This window comes from Heliangelus exortis, chromosome 13 (genome assembly GCF_036169615.1).
Source record: "Heliangelus exortis chromosome 13, bHelExo1.hap1, whole genome shotgun sequence".
Lineage (NCBI taxonomy): Eukaryota > Metazoa > Chordata > Aves > Apodiformes > Trochilidae > Heliangelus > Heliangelus exortis.
Window position 1 is genome coordinate 990,198 of NC_092434.1, and position 19,516 is coordinate 1,009,713.

Here is a 19,516-nt window from a genome sequence, read left to right on the forward strand (position 1 = left end):
TGCCAGGAGCCATCCCAACCCTACAGCCACACATCTTTTTGCTTTGTTTCATTCCTCATCCCAGTTCTTCATCCCAATTCCCTTGGGAGTTTTCACCACCTGGTCCCTGGAGATGCTCAAGCTGAGCAAGGGAATTGCTTCCCAAGGGTGTGAAGCCAGCACCCAGAATGTTTGGGGTTGCATCCTCTGTCTTATCTACTATCCACCAGCATTTTGCACAAACACCCCAAGGCTGGAGCATCCTTCCTGGTGCTCTGAGGACCCTTCAAAGGGTTACATCACCCCTTAGGGGTGAAATGCCAGTCCTAAGCTGAAGGATCCCACAAAGACTGCCTGGGAGAAGGGACATGGAGCAGTAGGGCCAGGATTTACTGAGGGTTTATAGGATTAGCACTGGGGAGGGAGGTGGAGCACCAGGATTAGGGCAGGCACTGGTGGGACAGGAGGTGGTGCCAGTGCTGGTGAGAGGAAGGATGGGGGATAGCCAGCAAGCTCCAGGAAGGTCCCTTGACCTCCTTGCCTCCTAGCAACGCTGCAGCTGAAAAAAAAACCAAAAAAAAAAAAAGAAAAACAACCCCAAAACCAGATGAAAGTGAAGCCCTGTGAAGCACACGTGGGGCTCTGCTGAAACCCAGAGGTAATGAAAAGGAGCAGAACCAAGCAGGCAGAGCAGGTTCCAGCTGCAGCGAGTGCCTGTGCCATCTCCAGAGGTGCCTGGGAAGCTGTCGTCTTCACATGGCCTTAAAACCTACTCCTAGAATTGCAAATCTGCCAGGAGCAATCCCTGCATCTCCTTGGCAAGGCTGACTTTTCGAGGCAGAGGATGCGAGGGCTTGAGGAGCCATCCCAGCCAAACCCATCCTGCTTCTCCCCTCCCAGCATCACGGAGCAACCCCGAGTTAAAAGCAAATCCTGACCTCCAAATCTGCTTTCCTGAGTGTCACTGCTCTCCTGATTGCTTCCCTGCTGGAGGCAGCACCCAGGCATCACCTCAGGAGGTCACAGTCACCTCCACAGTGGCCACCAAGACCTCTGGCCACCTTCGTGGCCACCAGCAGATCACAGAGCTCCCTTCTGGGGAGCTGACTTCATCCATCCTTCCTCAAGGAAACCACACTCCTTCCTTCATCTGACTTCACCACCTTTTAAACCCCCAAATATCCAAGGATTTGGCCACGAGGAGGGGAAGGTCTCAGAGCCACCTCATCTGCATTGCTGAAGTGCTGCCACCTCCTCCCCTTGCACTGAGCAGCTTAACCTCTGCCCCCAAGCATTTGCAGAAATATGCACAAAGCTGACTCTCACAAGGAGTCCTGAGACTCTTTTTCCCTACAGGGAAAAACTGGAATTTATGGTTTTCCACTTGCCATGCTGGGATGGACGGGCTGGTGCTGGTCCAGAGGCAGGAAGCCAAAAAGGGAGTGGGCACTGGGAGGGTTTTGGGGACCAGAGGATGGGGCTGGGTGGAATAGGATGAACACCTCTGATCCTAAAGGTCCCCACACTGATCTTGCTGAGGTGCTGAAGGGGGGTTCCCAAGGACTTTAGGGGAAGTGTAGGGAGCTGAGCACCTCTCAGGGTTGGGGCAGAAGAGTAGATGCCCTCAAGCTGTGTGCAACACCCCCCCCATTGGGATGGGAAATAGGGAGCAAAAAAACATTCCTAAAATCCTGGTCACCCCCTGACTGCAATGCCCAAACCAGGGAACTAGGGAATAGAGACAAAGAAAACACAAAGAATCACTGAGGAAAACATTCCAACCTTTTCCCCAGGCCACACAGGTCCCCCATGGATGGCTCCAAGATGCCCCAAATTTCCACCCAGCTTCTGAATGGCCAAAAGGACAATGAGCAGCCAGGGAAATCTTGGACATGGCAAGAAAATCCTCCTGAGCAAGGGAACTTGTGCCTTACCACAGCACTACAGGAGGAGCTGCAGCCATTTCTGCTCCTAGCTTTTTCCTTACTATCAATATTTGCAAAATGCTTCCTGGAGCATTAATTGCAGGAGATGAATGGAGTGGGGGAAAAAGCAGCATCCATTACATGGTCAGGGCAGCACCTTGCAGGCAGCTGGGGCTGGGACAGCCAAGCCAAGGAATCTCAGCCACCACCACCACCATCCTGCTGAAAAGAGGACCTGATCCTACCCTGGCAATGGGAATTTTGCATCAAAATCAGAGGCTGAAGGAATAAAATCCCTTCATGCCATGGTTAACCTGGTGGTTGCACCCTGGGGAAGAGTTCTTGCCTCCTGGTGTGATGGTTCCAGTGGGATTTGGCCAAGATGAAGGTGATGCCAAGGAGGGTGGGGATGTGGCCACGTGCATGAGGAAAAATAAGGAGAGGGAACATCCTGAAGCCAGGAGAAGTGGTCTTGAAAAATGGATGGGTGAGGATATTCCTCAGCAGATGGGCTGTGAGAAAGGGAATGGGCTCTGGGGACAGATGGGGCAAGACAGGGATGGGACAGCAAGAAAAAAAAAAAGGGATGATGCAGTTGTTGGCCACTTCCACTTGTGCTCCTAAGCCTGAGGTTTAGGGTTGGGGTTTGGTTTTTGTTTTTTTTTTTTTTTTAACTTTCTCCCCTTGGAGCAAGGCTGGGTTGTTTTCCAAATGGCTTTTAAAACTCCTGCAGGAATTTCCATTGCCTGGAGGGCCATGTGGAGCCCCAGCCTTGGCAGGAGCCAGGCAGGCTGAGAGCAGAGAGCGGGAAGTCATTGGCCTCCAAAGCACCATCCCTGATGCTCCAGCAGCAGATCATCTGCTTTGAGAAATGACAAGCACCAAAAAGTAATCTCATTTGTTGCAATTATTCAGTGCTTTCTCAGCATTTGGCTCGGGAGGCTGAAATTCATTCTGGGAAGAGAGCAGAGAGTTTTCAGGGCTGCTCCTCCTCTTCCCGCAGGGCCAAAAATCCCTGAAATTGGGGTTTGCACCTCACAGCACTGGGGAGGGGAGATGGATGGGTGCAACCCCTGCACCTCCACAGGCTCTGCTGGCAACAGGGATCATGCAGCACAACCCCAGCCACTCAGCCTTCATTAGGGAGACTAATTAGGCCCTGTTTGCAAAGTGCTCTGGGAGGATCTGAGGCACTCCAGACACCAGGAAGGATGCTGAGCTTCTGATCCTGCCCTTGGGTTTGCCCAAGAGTTTGAGGTTTGGAGGGATTTTCAAGGGAAGCAGGGAAGGAGGAGACCAAGCTCCACCTCCAGCTCATCCCCCCTGGGTGCAGCCACTCTGCTGGGGCTCCTGTGGGTGCTGAGGACCAGGGCAGAAGTTTCTGACTCTTGCAGATGAGGCTGGGAAGAGGCAACCAACTCGTGTCTTGCTCTTCCCAGACTCCTCACACTGGGCTGAAACCTTGGGCAAGAAGAAGAGACACTTCCCTGATGGCATCTGTCCCCCCACCAGCTGCCTCCAGCACATCAGTGAAGGAGAGGCAAAGGAGACTTAAACATCTAGAAAAGGGGTTTTCTGGCCCAGATGGAGGTGAGAAATGCTGGAAAGTGTCTGAAGGGCTGCCTGGAACACTCTCAGTCCTCTCCTGCTTACAGAGAGCAACAGTGATGCCCAGGATTCCAGCCTGCAGAGAAATAAGCAGCACCAGGAATTCCCTTAGAGGACATTGGAAAAAAAGGTGGATTTTGCAGGACAGGGAGGGAAGCCCCAAGGGAGGATGATGCTGACAGCCAAGCAACATGGATGGGGCTTCCCTTGGCCCAAGGTGGGATCATGCACTTGGATAGAAACCTGGTCTTCCCCATAGTGCTGGGAGGAATAAGTTAGGATTTTGGGGGTTGGAATGACTGCATTTTCTTTCCTCCCTCTCCTTGTACCCAAGGATTTGGCATTTTCCAGGCTGCTGAGCCCTCTGGCTCCAGAGCAGGAGCACCATAAAGCACAAGCTTTATGGACTGAAGGTTGCTCACAGACTTTTCCCAACCTCAGGTGGTTTCCATGCCCTGCAGGATGAGGCCCTTGGCAAGCACATAGGGGAAAAGCACATGGGGGGGTTTTGCACAGCCCTGCCTTGTTCCAGCCTCTCCTCTGGAGTAACAGGAGCAGTTATTTAGGATGCTGGAAAGAATGTTGAGTTCTGTGGACACATCCATGTTATTATCACAACATGACCTGGGAACAAAGTCGAACGTTTAGAAAAATATTCCTTACTCATCACTGAGTTAAAAAAAAAAAAACAACCAAACAAACCAACACCAGTAACCAACCAACATGGGGCAGTGCAAGGGCTAAAATCATCAAAATCATCAGGCACAGGGTCCAACAGGACATGAATGGGAACACCAGGCTCCAAAGCTTTCTCTGAAGCTTTTGTCCCATCCTTGAAGCCTCGCCAGATCCTCCTGGGACTGTGAGAGGGTTTGGCCACAGGAGGGATCCAACCTTCCCATCTCCCTTTGGCTGCTCAGAGAAATTTGGGAATGAGGTCTGAGCTATCCAAAGTGCCTGTCCACATTTCCAGTCCAAGCTGAAGTAATTAGGCCTTGCAAATTGTGAGTTCATCTGGTGAAATATCCTTCCTGGAGTGCTGGACCCCCCCCTCTCTTATCTCTGAGCTCTGCAGCATATTAATTAAAGATGTCTGATGGCAATAATTAGGTCTCTGGAATTAAGAGAGAAGGAGCAAGTTTTACAGCTATCACTTTCTAGCTATCTGATAGCAGAAAGGCCCAGGGAGGATTGAGGCAGAAATCAGCTTTAACATCTCAGAACCATCTCACCCCAACGAGAAGATGGGGGAGAGAAAACAGAGGGCTGAAGGATGCTGATCCAGCTCCAGCCCTGATGGTGGGATGATGGGCACCTCCTCACCAGCCACCCATGTCCAAGGGGCCTTGCTGGTAAAAATAAATGTGTCCATCAAAGATGCTGCCTGCCTGCAGGTCTGGCTCCTCCTGAGCACACACCTGGGGCCACGTTTGCTGCCAAACCATCCCAAACCCTTCCTGCCAGCAGGACAAGGCTGACCTGGGTGACAAGGGCACTTGCACACCCTGCCCCATCCCCAGCTGCCCACCAGAGAGCAGAAATCATCCCCCAGATCACCACCTGAACCCCTCAGCTGCCGTGATACAGAGGGTCAGGACTTGCCATCTTGCACTACCCATGGTGAAAAGCAGGATTCACCTGTGTGATGCTGCACAGATCCAGCACCAGCAGGAAAATTCCCTCCCCATGCCTCTGACCCATCATCAAGCCAGGCTAAAAAACTCAGTCAGATGCTTCTGCTGTGGCTGCTCGTTTGCCAAAAATACGTTCTGGTAACTGCTTAGGGAGGGGGAGAAATAAAGTATGGATTTTTTTTTTTTTTTTTTTTTTTTTTTTTTTTGAGTATGCAAATATCTAATCTGCAGGCAGGGACATGTGATGGGGGTTAGTCATGGTGCTGTACAGGATGGGCATCCATGGGGGAGAGGGAGAGGGAAAGGAGAAGGGAGAAGAGCAGAGCTTTCAGAGCCTGGTCTGTTACTTTCTGGGCAGCATCAGGTCTCAACCAAAAACACAGCATCATTTGCAGCTCCTACCAACATGGTTACTTTTTCGAGCTAAAAAGCAAGGATTCTCCATCTAAGGAAACAAAAAAGTGGAGTGGTTTGGGACACGATGGCTTTGGAAGAAGGTGGAGATGGGTGCAGGGCTGGAGTCTCACTGGGCACCTCTGCAGGAGGAAGAGTTGGGAGCGGGAGGGAGGAGATGGATTTATACAGCCAGGAAATCTGCCTCCTCCTCCTCCTCCTCTGAGGATGCAAATAACACCCTGAAGGAACAGAAACACCACAGCCCAGGGATTGCTCAGCTGATGTCCAAAGGGAAAAATCATCAGAAAGGGAAATCCAGATGAGATGCTCAGCTGGGGGATGGGGAATGCCCCTCCACGAGGGTACATAGTGACAGGAGAAGGGGGAAATGGCTTTAAACTGAAAGGGGGAAGATTTAGGTGATACATTAGGAAGAAATTCTTCCCTTTGAGGGTGCTGAGCCCCTGGTTTCCCAGAGAAGCTGTGGCTGCCCCATCCCTGGCAGTGTCTCAGCCCAGGTTGGATGGGGCTTGGAGCACCCTGGGCTGGGGGAGGGGTCCCTGGGCATGGGCCTGGAATGAGATGATCATCAAGGTCCCTTCCACCCCAACTCATCTCCCCCCAAAACAAGGGGAGTGCTTTATATCCTCAGTCCCATGACACCTGCCCCAAAGAGATTTGCTGTCAGGAGGTCAGCAGGATGAAGCTATGCTGGCAGACATCAATTTGCCCCCTCTTTTTCTCTCATTATCCCGGATCTCCTGCTTCCTCTGGCCTCTCTGCACTCATTAGCAATTGCCTTTTCCAGCAGCAGCCAGAGAAAGGCTCCAGACCCTTCTGATGACAAGCAAACCTCAGCACCACTAATTCTGCTGGGGCTCATTGTGCAGCTCAGGCCAGTTGTGCTTTTTCTTAAAGCCCCAGGTCCTGGAGTCAGGAGAAAGGCAGCTTTGCAAAAGGAAAGAACTAAAGAAAGAAATTTCTGTTCTTTTGGAAAGCAGTGTCAAAAGAGCATCATCCCCTGGTGAAATGGGACCCACAGCTTTGCCCAGGGCAGCTGAATCTCTGTGGGTCCAAACGTGGGCTCAGAGTTTCACAGGAGGGATGGGAAACAAATGAAGGTGTCACTCAGCACCTTTATTACATCTAATGGGCTCCTCTGACAAAGCAGAGTGAAATCAGGCTAATGCTTAGTCCCTTAATCCTCCAGCACTCTAATCCTCAGTGCAAACTCTGTGATCTCACCCCATTTCTCAGCAGAGCTCAGGAGAATAAGAGCTGATTCCCTGGCATTCACAAATGATGCTGTTCTGGGGGGCTGCATCCCCTGGGAGATGCTCAGCTCCCCCCAGATTTGGGGTAGGAGGAGCAGGGATGGCACTGGATGGGCTGAGGCCACAAGAGGGTTTGTTTTATTTTGTGTGAAATATTATTGTTTATTTATAAATAAAGAAATATTATTTTTTATATTATATACAAGTATATATACTTATATTATGTAAGTAAATAAGTATTATTATTTATTTACTCCAGGGAAACACCCTGCAGACCCAAAGTGATGCCCTGAGCAGGAAAGCACTTTACAGTGATCATCTTGGGGAGAAGGGCTGAAAACTTTAGGACTGTGCTCTGGTTGTTCACTCATTCATGAAAATTCATGATGCTCTGCTGCATGATGAGAGTAAGTGGGATTCCTTCAAGGAGTAATTTTGGGAAAGGAGGGGTTTGTCCTAAGGGAATGCTCAGGCACTGCTTGACATTTTTAAAGATTTTTGATTCAAAGGCCAGAATCTGCCTTTGAAAAGCCAACACCAAACCCCAAAACAGAAACACTGGCCATTCAAGTGGGGTTTTTTCCCCCCTTTTTTGCTAATTAACACTTTAATTGTAAATTAAACAGCTTATTGCAGGGATGAACTAGCACCAAGATGCTCCTGTATGGAAAACCCCTGCAAAAAATCCTCTTTCCTTGGTCAGGATTTCACTCAATGCCAAAGCCAGACCCCAAAAACTCCAAAATCTGCCAAGAGAGATTCTAAACCACGGGCTTGTCCCCTGTAAGATCATCCCCAACTCCAGCCTGCCCTGGCTTCTGTATCTTTAAATCCTGCCCCCATTAATACAGATAATTCATCTACATCCACCCTGCCTGACTCCAAGCATTCAAAATTCATCAGGTTCATTTCCAAATCGAGGAATTTTTAAACTGGAGGCATTTTTAGCTCTTGCCTGCTGGTTCCCAACTCTGTAGGAATGACTTTTCTGCACTGGTCTGTGGAAAACCTTGGTGCAAAAAATAATAATAATAATAATAATAAAAAAAAAAAAAAGAAGCTGAAAATCTTGCAATATCACATGATTCCACAAGCTGGAGCTTCAAGGAAAAGAAAAAAACAAAACCAAACAAAAACCCAACCTTCAGCTCCAGGAGCAGATATCACCCAACCACAAGGAGCCCCATGGGACACCAAATCCCATGGAAATATCCTGAGATTTACATTAAAATCCATGAGAAGCCTTGGGGTGACCCACCCTTAGTGAAAGAAAGTGAAAATTGTGCTCTGGGACAGAAATCATCCTCTCTTATGGGTCAGGCTGGGCTTAGAGCTAGTTCCCCCCAGGCTGGGGTCCTGCAGCATCCCCTGGACATCAGGAAGATGGGGCTGGGGTCTAAACCTGCTTGGTAATTTCTCTTTCTCATCCTTTTCCCCAGGGTGAAAATCCTTTTTCCTCTGTCCTGAGCTGTACCTGAAACTAAGCAGCATGTTCCAGTGAGATAAGTAATTACCATGAGTTCATATCATTTATTTTTCATGATGCTGGTCAGAGCCCTCATTTAGTATTTTGATTCATTTTTCTATGTTCCTCAGGTCCTGATGGTTCAGCTACTGCTCCCCCAGGGCCTCTGCTGCACTGCCAGGATCTTCTGGACCAAATCTAGGGAGCAGGATGCTTCAGAAACAAAGTTCAAACCTTTTTTTTTTTTTTTTTTTTTTCCTTTAAATTAGTAGGTTCTTAGGAGGGTTATTAGGAGCAGCTCGGGCTGATTCTGCAGGAGGCTCTGGGTGTGTTTCTATTTTCTTGTTTCCACCCACTACTTAAAGTGCATCCATGATTCCTTCCTGGCAGCAAAACAAGGAGGAGAGTTGATACTTTGAAGGTAATTCTGACATCCCTGCTACCAACACACTGCAGGGAAATTTGCCCTGGCTACTTGGGTCTTGTAGAGGAACCCATGAAACACCCACTGTGGCCCTCAGTGATGCCACCACCCTTAGAGCCCCTGATCCGTGGTGGTCCCTCCAAACCCTGTGTCCCCAGGGTCCTGTGTCCCCTCTCCCTGCAGCATCCCCTCTCCATCCCCCTCTGAGCACCAAATATCTCCACGGTTTTCACCTCCTCGACCACTCCAAAGCCATTTGGGTTGGTAGCCCCTGCCACAAGAAGGTCTGAGGGTGTCACCAGTGCAGAAACTGGGACACAGAGCCAGCACACTGGGGACAGGCTGGGAGAGAGCCCAGGGCAGCACCTCCCACCCCATCGCTTTCCCTCTCCCCGCTGCTTGCCAAGCAGGAAAATTTGCCAGCCCAGGGCCAAGAAACCCCACTTGCCTACTCACCCGGTGCTAACAATGAAAACACTGATTCTATTTCACTCACCTATCAAGGGATGATTCATTTAGGTGAGTGGGCACGGAGGATTACACAAGATGAACACCACGATGCCACTGCCCGGCTGGTTTGGGGGATGCCTCCTGAGGAAAAAAAGCTGCCAGGAGCTTCTTGGGCACTTGGGGTGGCAGCAGGAGGGACCTGCCATGGCCTCGATGCACTGGGGACACCTCCAGCCTGAAGAACCCCAGGGAGCTGCTCCCCAGGGTTTGGCCAGGCAATGGGGACCTTAGCGAGGGGCTGGTCCCCTTCCTGGGCTCCTCTCTAAATCCCAAATGTTCCACCTGGGGAGGGGTGGAGGAAGGAGGGAAACAGCAAAAGTAGGTTTGGGGTTTTTTTTCATTCACCATGTCCCCAGCCAGGGTTTCAGCAGCTAAACCCAAAGCCAAGGCACAGCCCTAGGGTTCCCATGGCCAGCCTGCAGTTCCCACTCCAACCTTTACCCCTGGGTAAGTTTTTCCAAAGGATCCGAGGAGTTACAGAAAGGCACAAGCTGAAATATCTCCTGACCTCCAGACCTGCTCGGGACAAGGTCTCCATTGGGAGGTCTCCAGCCCTCTGCTTCAGCAAGGTCCTGGTTGCCCTGGGTGCTGACCCAGGTGGGTTCAGCCCCTTTTGCCTGAACCAAGGGAAAAATCCTGATCTGGAGCCAGGCTGAACCAGGGCCAGCAAACAAGTGGCTGCTGCACCTCCAGCGTCTGATCAAAGCAGTGCTCAGCAGCCTGGATATAGAACATCAGGGGGCTGCTGGGTGGGTACAGGAGGTGGCAAAAGAGTTTTGGCAGAAATGATACAATGGTTTGGGTTGGAAGGGACCTTAAAGATCACCTTGTTCTGTGATCCCATGGGCAGGGACACCTCCCACAGCCCAGGATGCTCCAAGCCCCATCCAACCTGGGCTGAGACACTGCCAGGGATGGGGCAGCCACAGCTTCTCTGGGCAGCCTGGGGCTCAGCACCAGGATAAAGACATTTCAGCAGTGTGGGGGTGTGGGGGGGTCTGACTGGGTGCATGCATGCAGGGGAAAGAGAGAGGAGAGTGCAGGTGCAGGACTGTGGGTGGGGTGTGCAGTGGTGCCAGGGAGATTTGGCCAAGCGTGGGCTGTATTTGTTTATTTGGGCTCTGAGCAGCAGGTTTGCCTTGCTCACAGAATCATCACCCTGGCTAGAAAAGCCCTTTAAGATCATCGAGTCCAAATATTAACCCAGCTTTACCAAGTCCAGTGCTAAACCAGGTCCCTCAGCATCCCATCTCCACAACTTCTGAGCACCTCCAGGGATGGGGAGTCAACCACCAGCCTGGGCAGCCAGGACCAGTGTTTGATCACCCTTGCAATGAAGAAGTTTCTCCAAATCTCCAACCTAAACCTCCCTGGCACGACTTGAGGCCATTTCCTCTTGTCCCATCCCTTGTTCTTTGGGTAAAGAGACCAAAACCCCCCTGGCTCCAACCTCCTCTCAGCAGAGAGCCAGAAGCTCTCCCCTCAGCCTCCTCTGCTCCAGGATCAACACCCCCAGCTCCTTCAGCAGCTCCTCACAACTTCTCCAGCCCCTTCTCCTTCTGCTCCAGCCCTTTGCCCTTCTCTGGCTATGCTCCAGCCCCTCAGCATCCTGCTTGCCATGAGGGGAGCCCCAAGCCCACCCCAGGAACCAAGCTGCTGGCCAAGCACCCAGAGGGCTCAGGGAACCCGGGTGCTCAAGTGGGTCGGGTGTGAGTGTGGGTCCTGGGGTGGGTGAGGTGGGTGGAGGGGTGGGTGGGTGCCTGGCTGGGTGGTGCTGAGAGTGTTGGTGTGGGAGGTGTGAGAGCTGCAAGATGCCTGCGGGGGAAGTGTGGGGGGGGCAGGAGTGAGCAGGGCCAGGGGGTGGGGAGGGGGGTGGTGGTGGTGGTGGAGTTGGGGGTCGTGGTAGAGTTGGGGTGGTGGTGGTGATGGTGGAGTTGGGGGGGTCGTGGTGATGGTGGTGGTGGAGTTGGGGGTGATGGGGGAGTTGGGGGGATGGTGGTGGTGATAGAGCAGTTGGGTGGTGGTGGTAGAGTTGGGGTGGTGGTGATGGTAGTGGTGTTGGAGTTGGGGGATGGTTGGTGGTGGAGGAATTGGGGGTGGTGATGGTGGTGGTGGAGTTGGGGGGGGTGGTGGTGGTGGTGGAAGAGTTGGGGGTCGTGGTGATGGTGGTGGTGAAGTTGGGGGTGATGGAGGAGTTGGTGGTGATGGAGGAGTTGGGGGTGATGGTGGAGGTAGTGGTGGAGTTGGGGGGGGTGGTGGTGGTGGAGCTGGGGGTCGTGGTGATGGAGTTGGGGGTAATGGAGGAGTTGGGGGTGATGGTGGTGGTGATGGTGGAGGTAGTGGTGGAGTTGGGGGGGTGGTGGTGGTGGAGTTGAGGGATGGTTGGTGGTGGAGGAGCTGGGGGTGGTGGTGGAGGAGCTGGGGGTGGTGGCAACGTGGCTCAGGCCACCACTTGCCATAATGCCCCTCCCCTCCTTCCCCATCCAGCAGCAACACGGGGGCATCAGCCAAGCCAAATATTGCTCCCCCACCCCCCCCACTCCAAGGCAGAGTTGGCAGTGGGTGGTGGAGCCTCAGGTTTTGCCCTTTCCCACTACTGGGGGAGGAAATGGTAACACTGGAGTGAAAGCCACAGATTTTGCTGCGCATTTAGGGAGCCATCCCCTAGCTCTGGTTGATGAGCTAAAATATATATATATATCTATACATATATCTGGGCAAGGGATGAATATTTATCTGTGGGTGGCAAGTGACAGATGCTGGGGCGAGGATTCTAGGATACTTTGGTTTGATGAAGGTAATAACTTGAAGAGCTTAATGAGAAACATCCTTCCCAGCAGTTGCCTCCCCTCTGCCATATCTCCTGCACACCCAAGCTTCTGGCATCCAAACACACAAAGTTCGTTCAGATTTGGTGGCCAAAAGGCTGGAGGTGCCCAACTTTGGTGTTTTGCACCCAGAATGGAGATGGGGAAAGTGAAGTTTCAGTTGGGTTTGGACCAGGGGGGAAGGTGGTGTGGAGGAGCCCAGCCAGCAGGACCAGGAGGTCCCTGGGAGCAGAACAGCCTTGGTCACTGGGACCCCCTTCCTCCTAGGATGGTTTGCAGATTCCCTGGAAGAGGGAATTGTGCTCCAAACCCTGCCCTTGATCCTCTTACTTCCTTCTGAAACATTTAACAGAGATTTTGGGTCCCCCCCAACATGGAGAAGAGGGGGTGGCCTGACAAGATGAAAGAGAAAGCTCTTTCCTTCTGGTAGGTTCTCAGCAATGATGAAACTGCTGGGAAGCCACCCCAATTTGGAGATGCTCTCCAGGCTGATGGGGAAGAAGGTTGGGGTGGGGGCAGGTGGGTGCCCAGGGATGGGATCACCCCTGCAACACCCAACCCTCAGGGTCCTGTGCTTTGTCAAGACCTCTGCCTGCCTTCTGCAACCCCCCTGCCCCAAGCAAGGGCTGGGGGACAGGAGGGGGGCAGGGTGATAACTCCCACGTTGGGAAAATGCAGAAAAAAAACCACCTCTACACCCCCCACCCCCCCCCCGAGAGCTTGGAATGTGGGAGACCTGGATTATTCTCTGACCAAGCTCTATTCCCAACGGAAGGGCTGCTGGGATTTATTGATGGTTTGCAAACACACACTCGGCAGATTCCAGCTCAGACCCCAGCATTATCCCAGGCAGCTGAAACAAAAGCTTGCAGCTCTATTTTCCTCTAGGAGGAAAGCCACCCGGCACAAAATTAGCATTGAAAAAAAAAAAAAAATTAAAAATAATAAAAAAAAAAAAAAAAAAAAAAAAAATCAAGATTGTTTCACCTCTCCCCTCGAGAGCACAAAAGAGCAGCTGCAGGTAAGGTTTAATCTTGCCTCCCTGCCTCACCACAAAGCAGCAAACTGGGGTTTCTAGAGAAAGGTCTTGCAGCACCTTTCAGGAAGGCTGTGATGGAGCTCAGCAACGCTGCAATTTTCCTTAAAGTAGCAATCCTGGAAAATGGGAACCTCATAAAAAAAAAAACACAGGAAAAAAACCACAAACAAAATCTAAGCCCCCCCTAAAAAAAAAATAATCCTGCTTTAGATGGAAGATGTTTGCCAGCCAAACCATGGGGCAGCACTGGAGAATGCCCCATGGTGCTGGCAGGTAGGCCTGCCTGGTATTATGGTGGCAATTCCTATGGAAGTAGCCACAAAACAAGAGAGGGAATGATACAGCCACTTAGGGCAGAGCACCAGCTGTTTCTCCTAGTTGGGCCTTAAAGCTTGTTAGCCCGGATTTTTTTTTTTTTTTTTCCTTTTTTTTTTGATCGCTTCAATTAGGTTTTCTTGCTTTTTATTTAATCCTAGTTTCCCCTCCACATCTCCTTAAGCCATGTTGATGGCAGAGAATAGCTTTGGTGATCCCTCTGAGCCCCTGTGCTAAGCAGTAAGCCATAAACTAGGAATGTAAGGCTCTTGTCTGAATTAAAAGTCTTTTGCCTGGCATTATTCAGCTCGGGGCTGTGTTCAGAGGGGCTGCAGGGTGTGGGGAGACCCCAGCCCCGGGCTGGAAGTGTTTGCAGCACCAGAGCTGCCCTGGATTCCCCCCCACACTCTCGGGGTTGCTTCCACGCAAATCCTACAGGTTCCAGTGGTGCAGAACTGCAAATCCCATGTGCAGCTTGGGTTGGCTCCCAGTTGCTTGACCCACCCCATCCTCCCAGCCCAGGGGGTGAAAGCTGGGCGTCCCCCCCCCACCAGCACATCCCAAAAAAAGCCTGGTGGAGGAGAAGAGAGGGGGAAGGACCCAGCACCCAGAGAGCAGCTGAACATATGGGGCTACCTGTGGGCAAGAGCTGTGCTGCTGCCACGCTGGGCCGGTCCTTTATCTCCTGCAGGGTCTGAGCATCCCTCACCCCGAGCTGGCAGGGGACAAACCTCCCAGGCTCCAGCCTAAAACCAGGGCTCCAATTCAGAAGCTTTGTAACCCCCCCCCTTCCTCCACAACCCAGCAAAGCATCAATGCAGCACTCACCTCCATCCGAGTAGGTCTCTGTCCCGTAGCCATCCTGTAATCCATTGCTCCAGGTGCCTTCATACTTGGCCCCATTTCCAGTGCATTCACGGACCCCGTACCGTCCCTTAAATCCGTGGGTCCACTCTCCTTTGTACACCCACTTCCCTTTGCTCTCCATGCCAATGCCATGGCGTTTGCCCTGGGCCCAGGTGCCCTGGTAAGTGTTGCCACTGGGCCAAGTGTAGACCCCCAGCACCTCAAATCCGTGACTCCAGGAGCCCGAATATTCACCTTGACCCTTGGGGCCGGTACAGATTCCATGGCCATGAGCCTTTCCGTCCTCCCAGCCTCCACAGTACGACCCTCCATCATCAAAATTAAACCTTCCCCCACTGGACATGCATGTAATTCGGTTTGCAAATCTCCCCAAAGGTGAAAAAAAAAAAAAAAAATTAAATGAAAAAATAGAGATTTAAAAAAAAAAAAAAAAAAAAAGACGAGTGACAATTTAAGGGGAAAAAATAATAAATATATATATATATATATAAAAATTAAATCGAATTAAACTCAAGCTAAATCATGCACCAGATCCAAGGAGCTGCTTAAGCCAGTTTCTTGTGATTATTCATTCTCTGGGAGTATGTTCAGGATCAGTTCTCTCTTCCCCTGCTGTGGAAACAGTATCATTAAAAAAAAAAAAAAAAAAAAAAAAAAAAAAAAAATAGCAGCAAGAACAGCAGCAGCTATTGGGTTTTGGTGCAAACGACTCCACCTAAAAACCATCCAAGGCAGGGAACGGGGGTGGGGGAAAAAAAAAAAAAAAAAAAAAAAAAAAAAGAGAAAAAAAAAAAAAAGAAAGAGGGAAAAAAAAAAAGAGGGGAAAAAAAAAAAAAAAAAAAAAAAAAAAAGAGGCCAAATGCCAAGAGGAAGGGGGGGAAAAAAAATAATAAAAAAAATAAAGGTGACTATGAGCCCCGCAGCCCGGCGCACCCCGGGGCAGGCGGCTCAGAGCCCCCCCCGCGGTGCCCCCCGCGGGCTGCCCGGGCGCAGGGCCGGGGGGGGCGGCGGGGGCGGCGGCATGGCGGGGCCGGCAGCGGGACCGGCCCTCACCACAGCAGCAGCGGCAGCAGCAGCAGCAGCAGCAGCAGCAGCAGCAGCAGCAGCAATGCGGTGCCTCCGCCGCCCTCTCCCTCCCTCCCTCCTTCTCTCCCTCCCGGCCTCCCGCTCCGGCCCTCGCAAGGCGCAGCACCCACCCCCCGCGTCCTAAAAAGCCGACGTGGGCTCCCACCCCCCCCGCACACACCCTCCCGACACCTCCACCCCACCCACCCCGCACCCTCCCTGCCCTCACCTCCCTCCCCCCCCAAACCTCACTCCCGGGGGGACCCGCTCGCCTCGCCCAGCCGATCCCGCATCTTGGCCGGAGGATGCTCGGAGCGAGGTTGGATGCCCGGGGTGAGGGTCGGGGAGGGGGGCAGAGGGCACACGGCTCCACCGGCTTTCCCCACGGCCGAGAACCCCCCCTAAACACACACAGACACAGACAGCCCCCTCCCTGCCTGCCCCAACGCTGCTTCCCGGCTCCCTACGGGGATAAATCCTGCTTATTAATGAGCAGGGATCCTGAGCTCTGCTCTGCCTCAGCTCCCGGCTCCTGGCTCAGGGTGGATTTAAAGAGACAGGAACTGCGTCGCCTTCTCCTCCCCACCCCAGCAGGGCCGCAGCCCCCTGCATCGCTCCCTTCTTTCTTTTTTTTTTTTTTTTTTTTTTTCTTTTTTTAAAATTTGTGTTTATTTATCCCTTCTCCTTTTCCCCCTCTTTCCCGACGCTGCTTCCACGCCACAAAGGATGGGGTGGGGGGGACTGTCCCCTGCCAGACCCCGGGGGTCCCTACTTGCAGGTGGGGGGTGGAGGGGGGCCACAAGGAAGAAGGGTTTAAAAAAAAAAAACAAAAAAAAAAAAAACCACACAAAAACGCCTCGTTGTGCATCGGCAACACCGAATCTCCGGGCAGATGATTGTTGCTCCGTGCCCGGGTCCAGCACACTGCAACTGCAACACGAATTATTTATTCATGAAAAGGCCGTGATGCCTCTCGGGGTTTTATGGCAGCAGGTCCTGGCTGTGTCCCCCTCCCTGCCGGGCTGCTGCACATCTCCATCCCCTCCCTTCAGCACCAAGCATCCCATCAGGAGCCTCCCGAGCCCTGAAAAAACAGCAGGAGGAGCTCCCCGGTCCCATCCGCAGGTTATTTTTTATTCCTTTCTTCCCTCCCCCGGGGATTGGGGAAGCTGTGAATTCCTCCCCAGGCAGTGGTGACAGCTCACTCCATGCCTCTGGAGCACGCGGGGTCCTGCAACGCACCCCCTGGCTCCTCAGCCTGCCAAATATTTGCAGCATCAGGGTGGATTTTCAGGTCTCTCTGCATCTCTACACAGAGACATTTGCATTAATACAGGAGTGCATTAAGGCAGAAACATTAAAAGGGGGAGCGCCGTGTGATAAAAATTCAAAAGTGCCTATAAAAGCAACAAAAATCTGGGCAAGAGATGAAGGGCTCCAAAGAAAATAAAATAAAATGAGCTCTGCAAACCCTGGAGATTGAAACCCAGGGTGTCCAGGCACTTGCATCCCCACTGGAAAGGATGGCTCGCTCACTACCTGCCTGGTTGCCCACCCAGGGGGAAGTTCCAGACTGCATCTTACCACTCAGGGTCTTGGTTTGTTGGTTTTTTGGTTGGGTTGTTTGTTTTTTTTTTCATCCTGAATCCTTTGTTATATTTTCTTGTCCAGCCACGGAAACACAGAACCAACCTCACTGGGAAGAAAAGCTTCCTCTTCCCTCAGAGCTGGAGGGAAGAGATGCAACCAGAGTGGGTGGAAATTTTCCCACTGAAGCATTTTGGTTCAGCTGAAAATGTCTTTCCAAACACCAAGTCCTTCATCTATGCAAGAACCATCCTCATCATACACTCTGTGTGTGTTTTATTGTGGGCTTTTTTGTTTGTTTGTTTCCTAAAAAACCCTCCCTTCAGGTACTGCATTTTTTGGCAACTGCAAACTCCCCCCCCCCCTTTTTTTTTTTTTTTCTTTTCTGGAGCGAGATTTTGGGTGGAAACCCCCAATGTTACAACTGAACTTGTATAAAATGTCTACAAATTTTGGCAGGGGAAAAAAAGGCCAGCCCCCTTCTGTTGTTCTCTCAGTAGTTTTGCACAGTGGTAGTGGTTTGTAATTAATAAACAAAGTAATTAATTTTCACATTAATTAAAGGCCAGCTTATCCTTCTGTGGAGTTCAATGGGGTATGGGACCACTGAGGTGAGAACACAGGGTGCTGCTCCTAATAAAACAGATGTTCAAATAACATCTTTACTGGTGCCCAGTGAAAAAGAAATTAATAATCTGCTGAGGAAGTGGAGCAGAGAACGAGATTTCCCAGGGACAGAGCTCTCAGGATGGTGCATGGGTTTAAAATGAGTATTAATTTGGGAACAGCACCTTTGGGGCTGAGGAAGGGGCAGGTTCTTCTTCTGGACGTGACCTGATTTAGGTTTTGGTGTGTGCCCCTGTGGCTGCAGTGGAGGGGTTGGTCAGAAAGGGCTCTTTTGGTTATGAAAGGGTTGAAGATGAGGTTCAGGAGGCTCCAGAAATTGCCCAAAGCCTTGTTGGCATCCAAATAGGGAAGATTGTGGGAATACCAGATGAAAGGGCTGGCTGGATGATCACAGATGCCAAGGTGACCAGGGTGGCCAAGCACAACCCCACCACCACCCTGTTGTCCCTGAGCCTGTCCCCAAAGAAACTTGGTTTTCCCAGACTTCACCCAAAGGTCAGGATTTAGTTTAAAATTAAAAAATCACTCCCTGAAGCACCTGCACTCCTGACTGCCTTGGGGAGCTCTTTCCAGACCAGTTCATATTTCCTTGGGGCTGCCCGTGTGGAGGAGGCTGAGGGAGAGGAAATTCTACATTAAATTTCACACCAAGCCCAAATGCCAGTGGGTTTTTCCTTCTGGAAGGTGCTCTCACCTCTGGTAAGTGCCTGATTGACCTCTACAGGTGCTGCCATGCTGGGGCTGGGCTGCCCTTAAACCACAGTGGGATTTCTCCAGGACACAAATAACTCTGGAGAAATTTCCCCAAGGGTACAGACAGTGCTTGGTAGGGCTGGCAAGTTGTTAGCTTTTTTTTTTTTTTTTTAATAACTTGGTGAATGTGTGGATGAGGGGAGCGAGAAGACGTTTGGGATAAAGGAACAGATGAAAAAAAAAAATACAATAAAAAGCAAATCAGCTTATGGTAAGTAACTGAGAATGGATGGGGGAAGACAAAATAGCATTTGGCAGCAGGAGCGAGGCAAAATATAGGGAATAAAATTAGCACCTGCCTATTCCTGGTGGGCCTGGTGGACAAAAACACTGGTGGAAAAGCCCAGATCTCTGGTGGATCCCATCCTGCCAGGATGATGGGGCAGCTCAGGGGGGGATGGGGATGCAGGCACTGGGGTTTGATGCACACTACGGTGCAGCAGGACACGTGTAGGGCACCAGGGAGACACAACCATTGCAGAAAACCTCCTGGTAACTTTGTACTTAAGAAAGGAGAAAGGATTAGCTGGAGGAACCCACGTGGCTACTGCATCCTCAGGGTGAGAACAGTGGGATCTGTCTGACCAGAAAACCAGCATCCCAGCAAGGCAGGCAGCTTTTTCCAGGAATTTGATCCTGCAAAGCATAACAGAGGATGGGAAGAGGAGGAGGTGGATAAACTGTGTGCTGTTCACCCCAAACCCAGCCCTTGATGGCTTCTCAGCTCAGCAGGCCAGCATTCCCAGGAGGAGAAGATGGTTTTCTTGGCACTAGCAGCAGGGCTCCACAGAACCTTACAGATTGCAAGCAGCTCCTGGGGATGCCCAAATGATGCTGAAGGGGAAGCACATCAAAGTGATCTTAGGGAAAAAAGCAGCCCTCTTTCTCAGGGAAAGACAGGAAAAAAGGCAGCTGAATGTGGAATTAAAGAGGAGGTTTTTTTAAGTGATGTGCAGAGGTTTGCAATCCTGCTTGGAGGTCTTGATCTGCCAATCTATCTCCATGTCCCTTTGGAACTGGTTTGGGAGCAGATATCTCCCCCTCCCAAACACCAGCAGTCCCAGGGTGGTTCTAAGTCACTAGCAAACTGGAAATAAATGATCCAGGGTGTTTCTGGAGCAATATCCTAGGAAATAAGGTATGGAGGAAGAAGGGTCTGCAGCAGATCACCACACTGCAGCAGGAACCCGACACGAGCTCCTTCTTGAAGCAGCACATCC

The 19,516-nt window shown here is 51.3% G+C and overlaps 1 protein-coding gene across 1 annotated transcript in view; it reads right to left on the reverse strand.

Moving 5' to 3' along the window:
* JPH3 (junctophilin 3) overlaps window positions 1–15,023 on the reverse strand; it is a 58,479-nt gene extending 43,456 nt beyond the window's left edge. Inside the window, exon 1 of the mRNA XM_071756584.1 lies at window positions 14,226–15,023. Coding sequence (XP_071612685.1) covers window positions 14,226–14,607 — 382 coding nt within the window. The 5' untranslated portion in view covers window positions 14,608–15,023. The remainder of the gene's footprint in view (window positions 1–14,225) is intronic.
* Window positions 15,024–19,516: the final 4,493 nt, after the last annotated feature.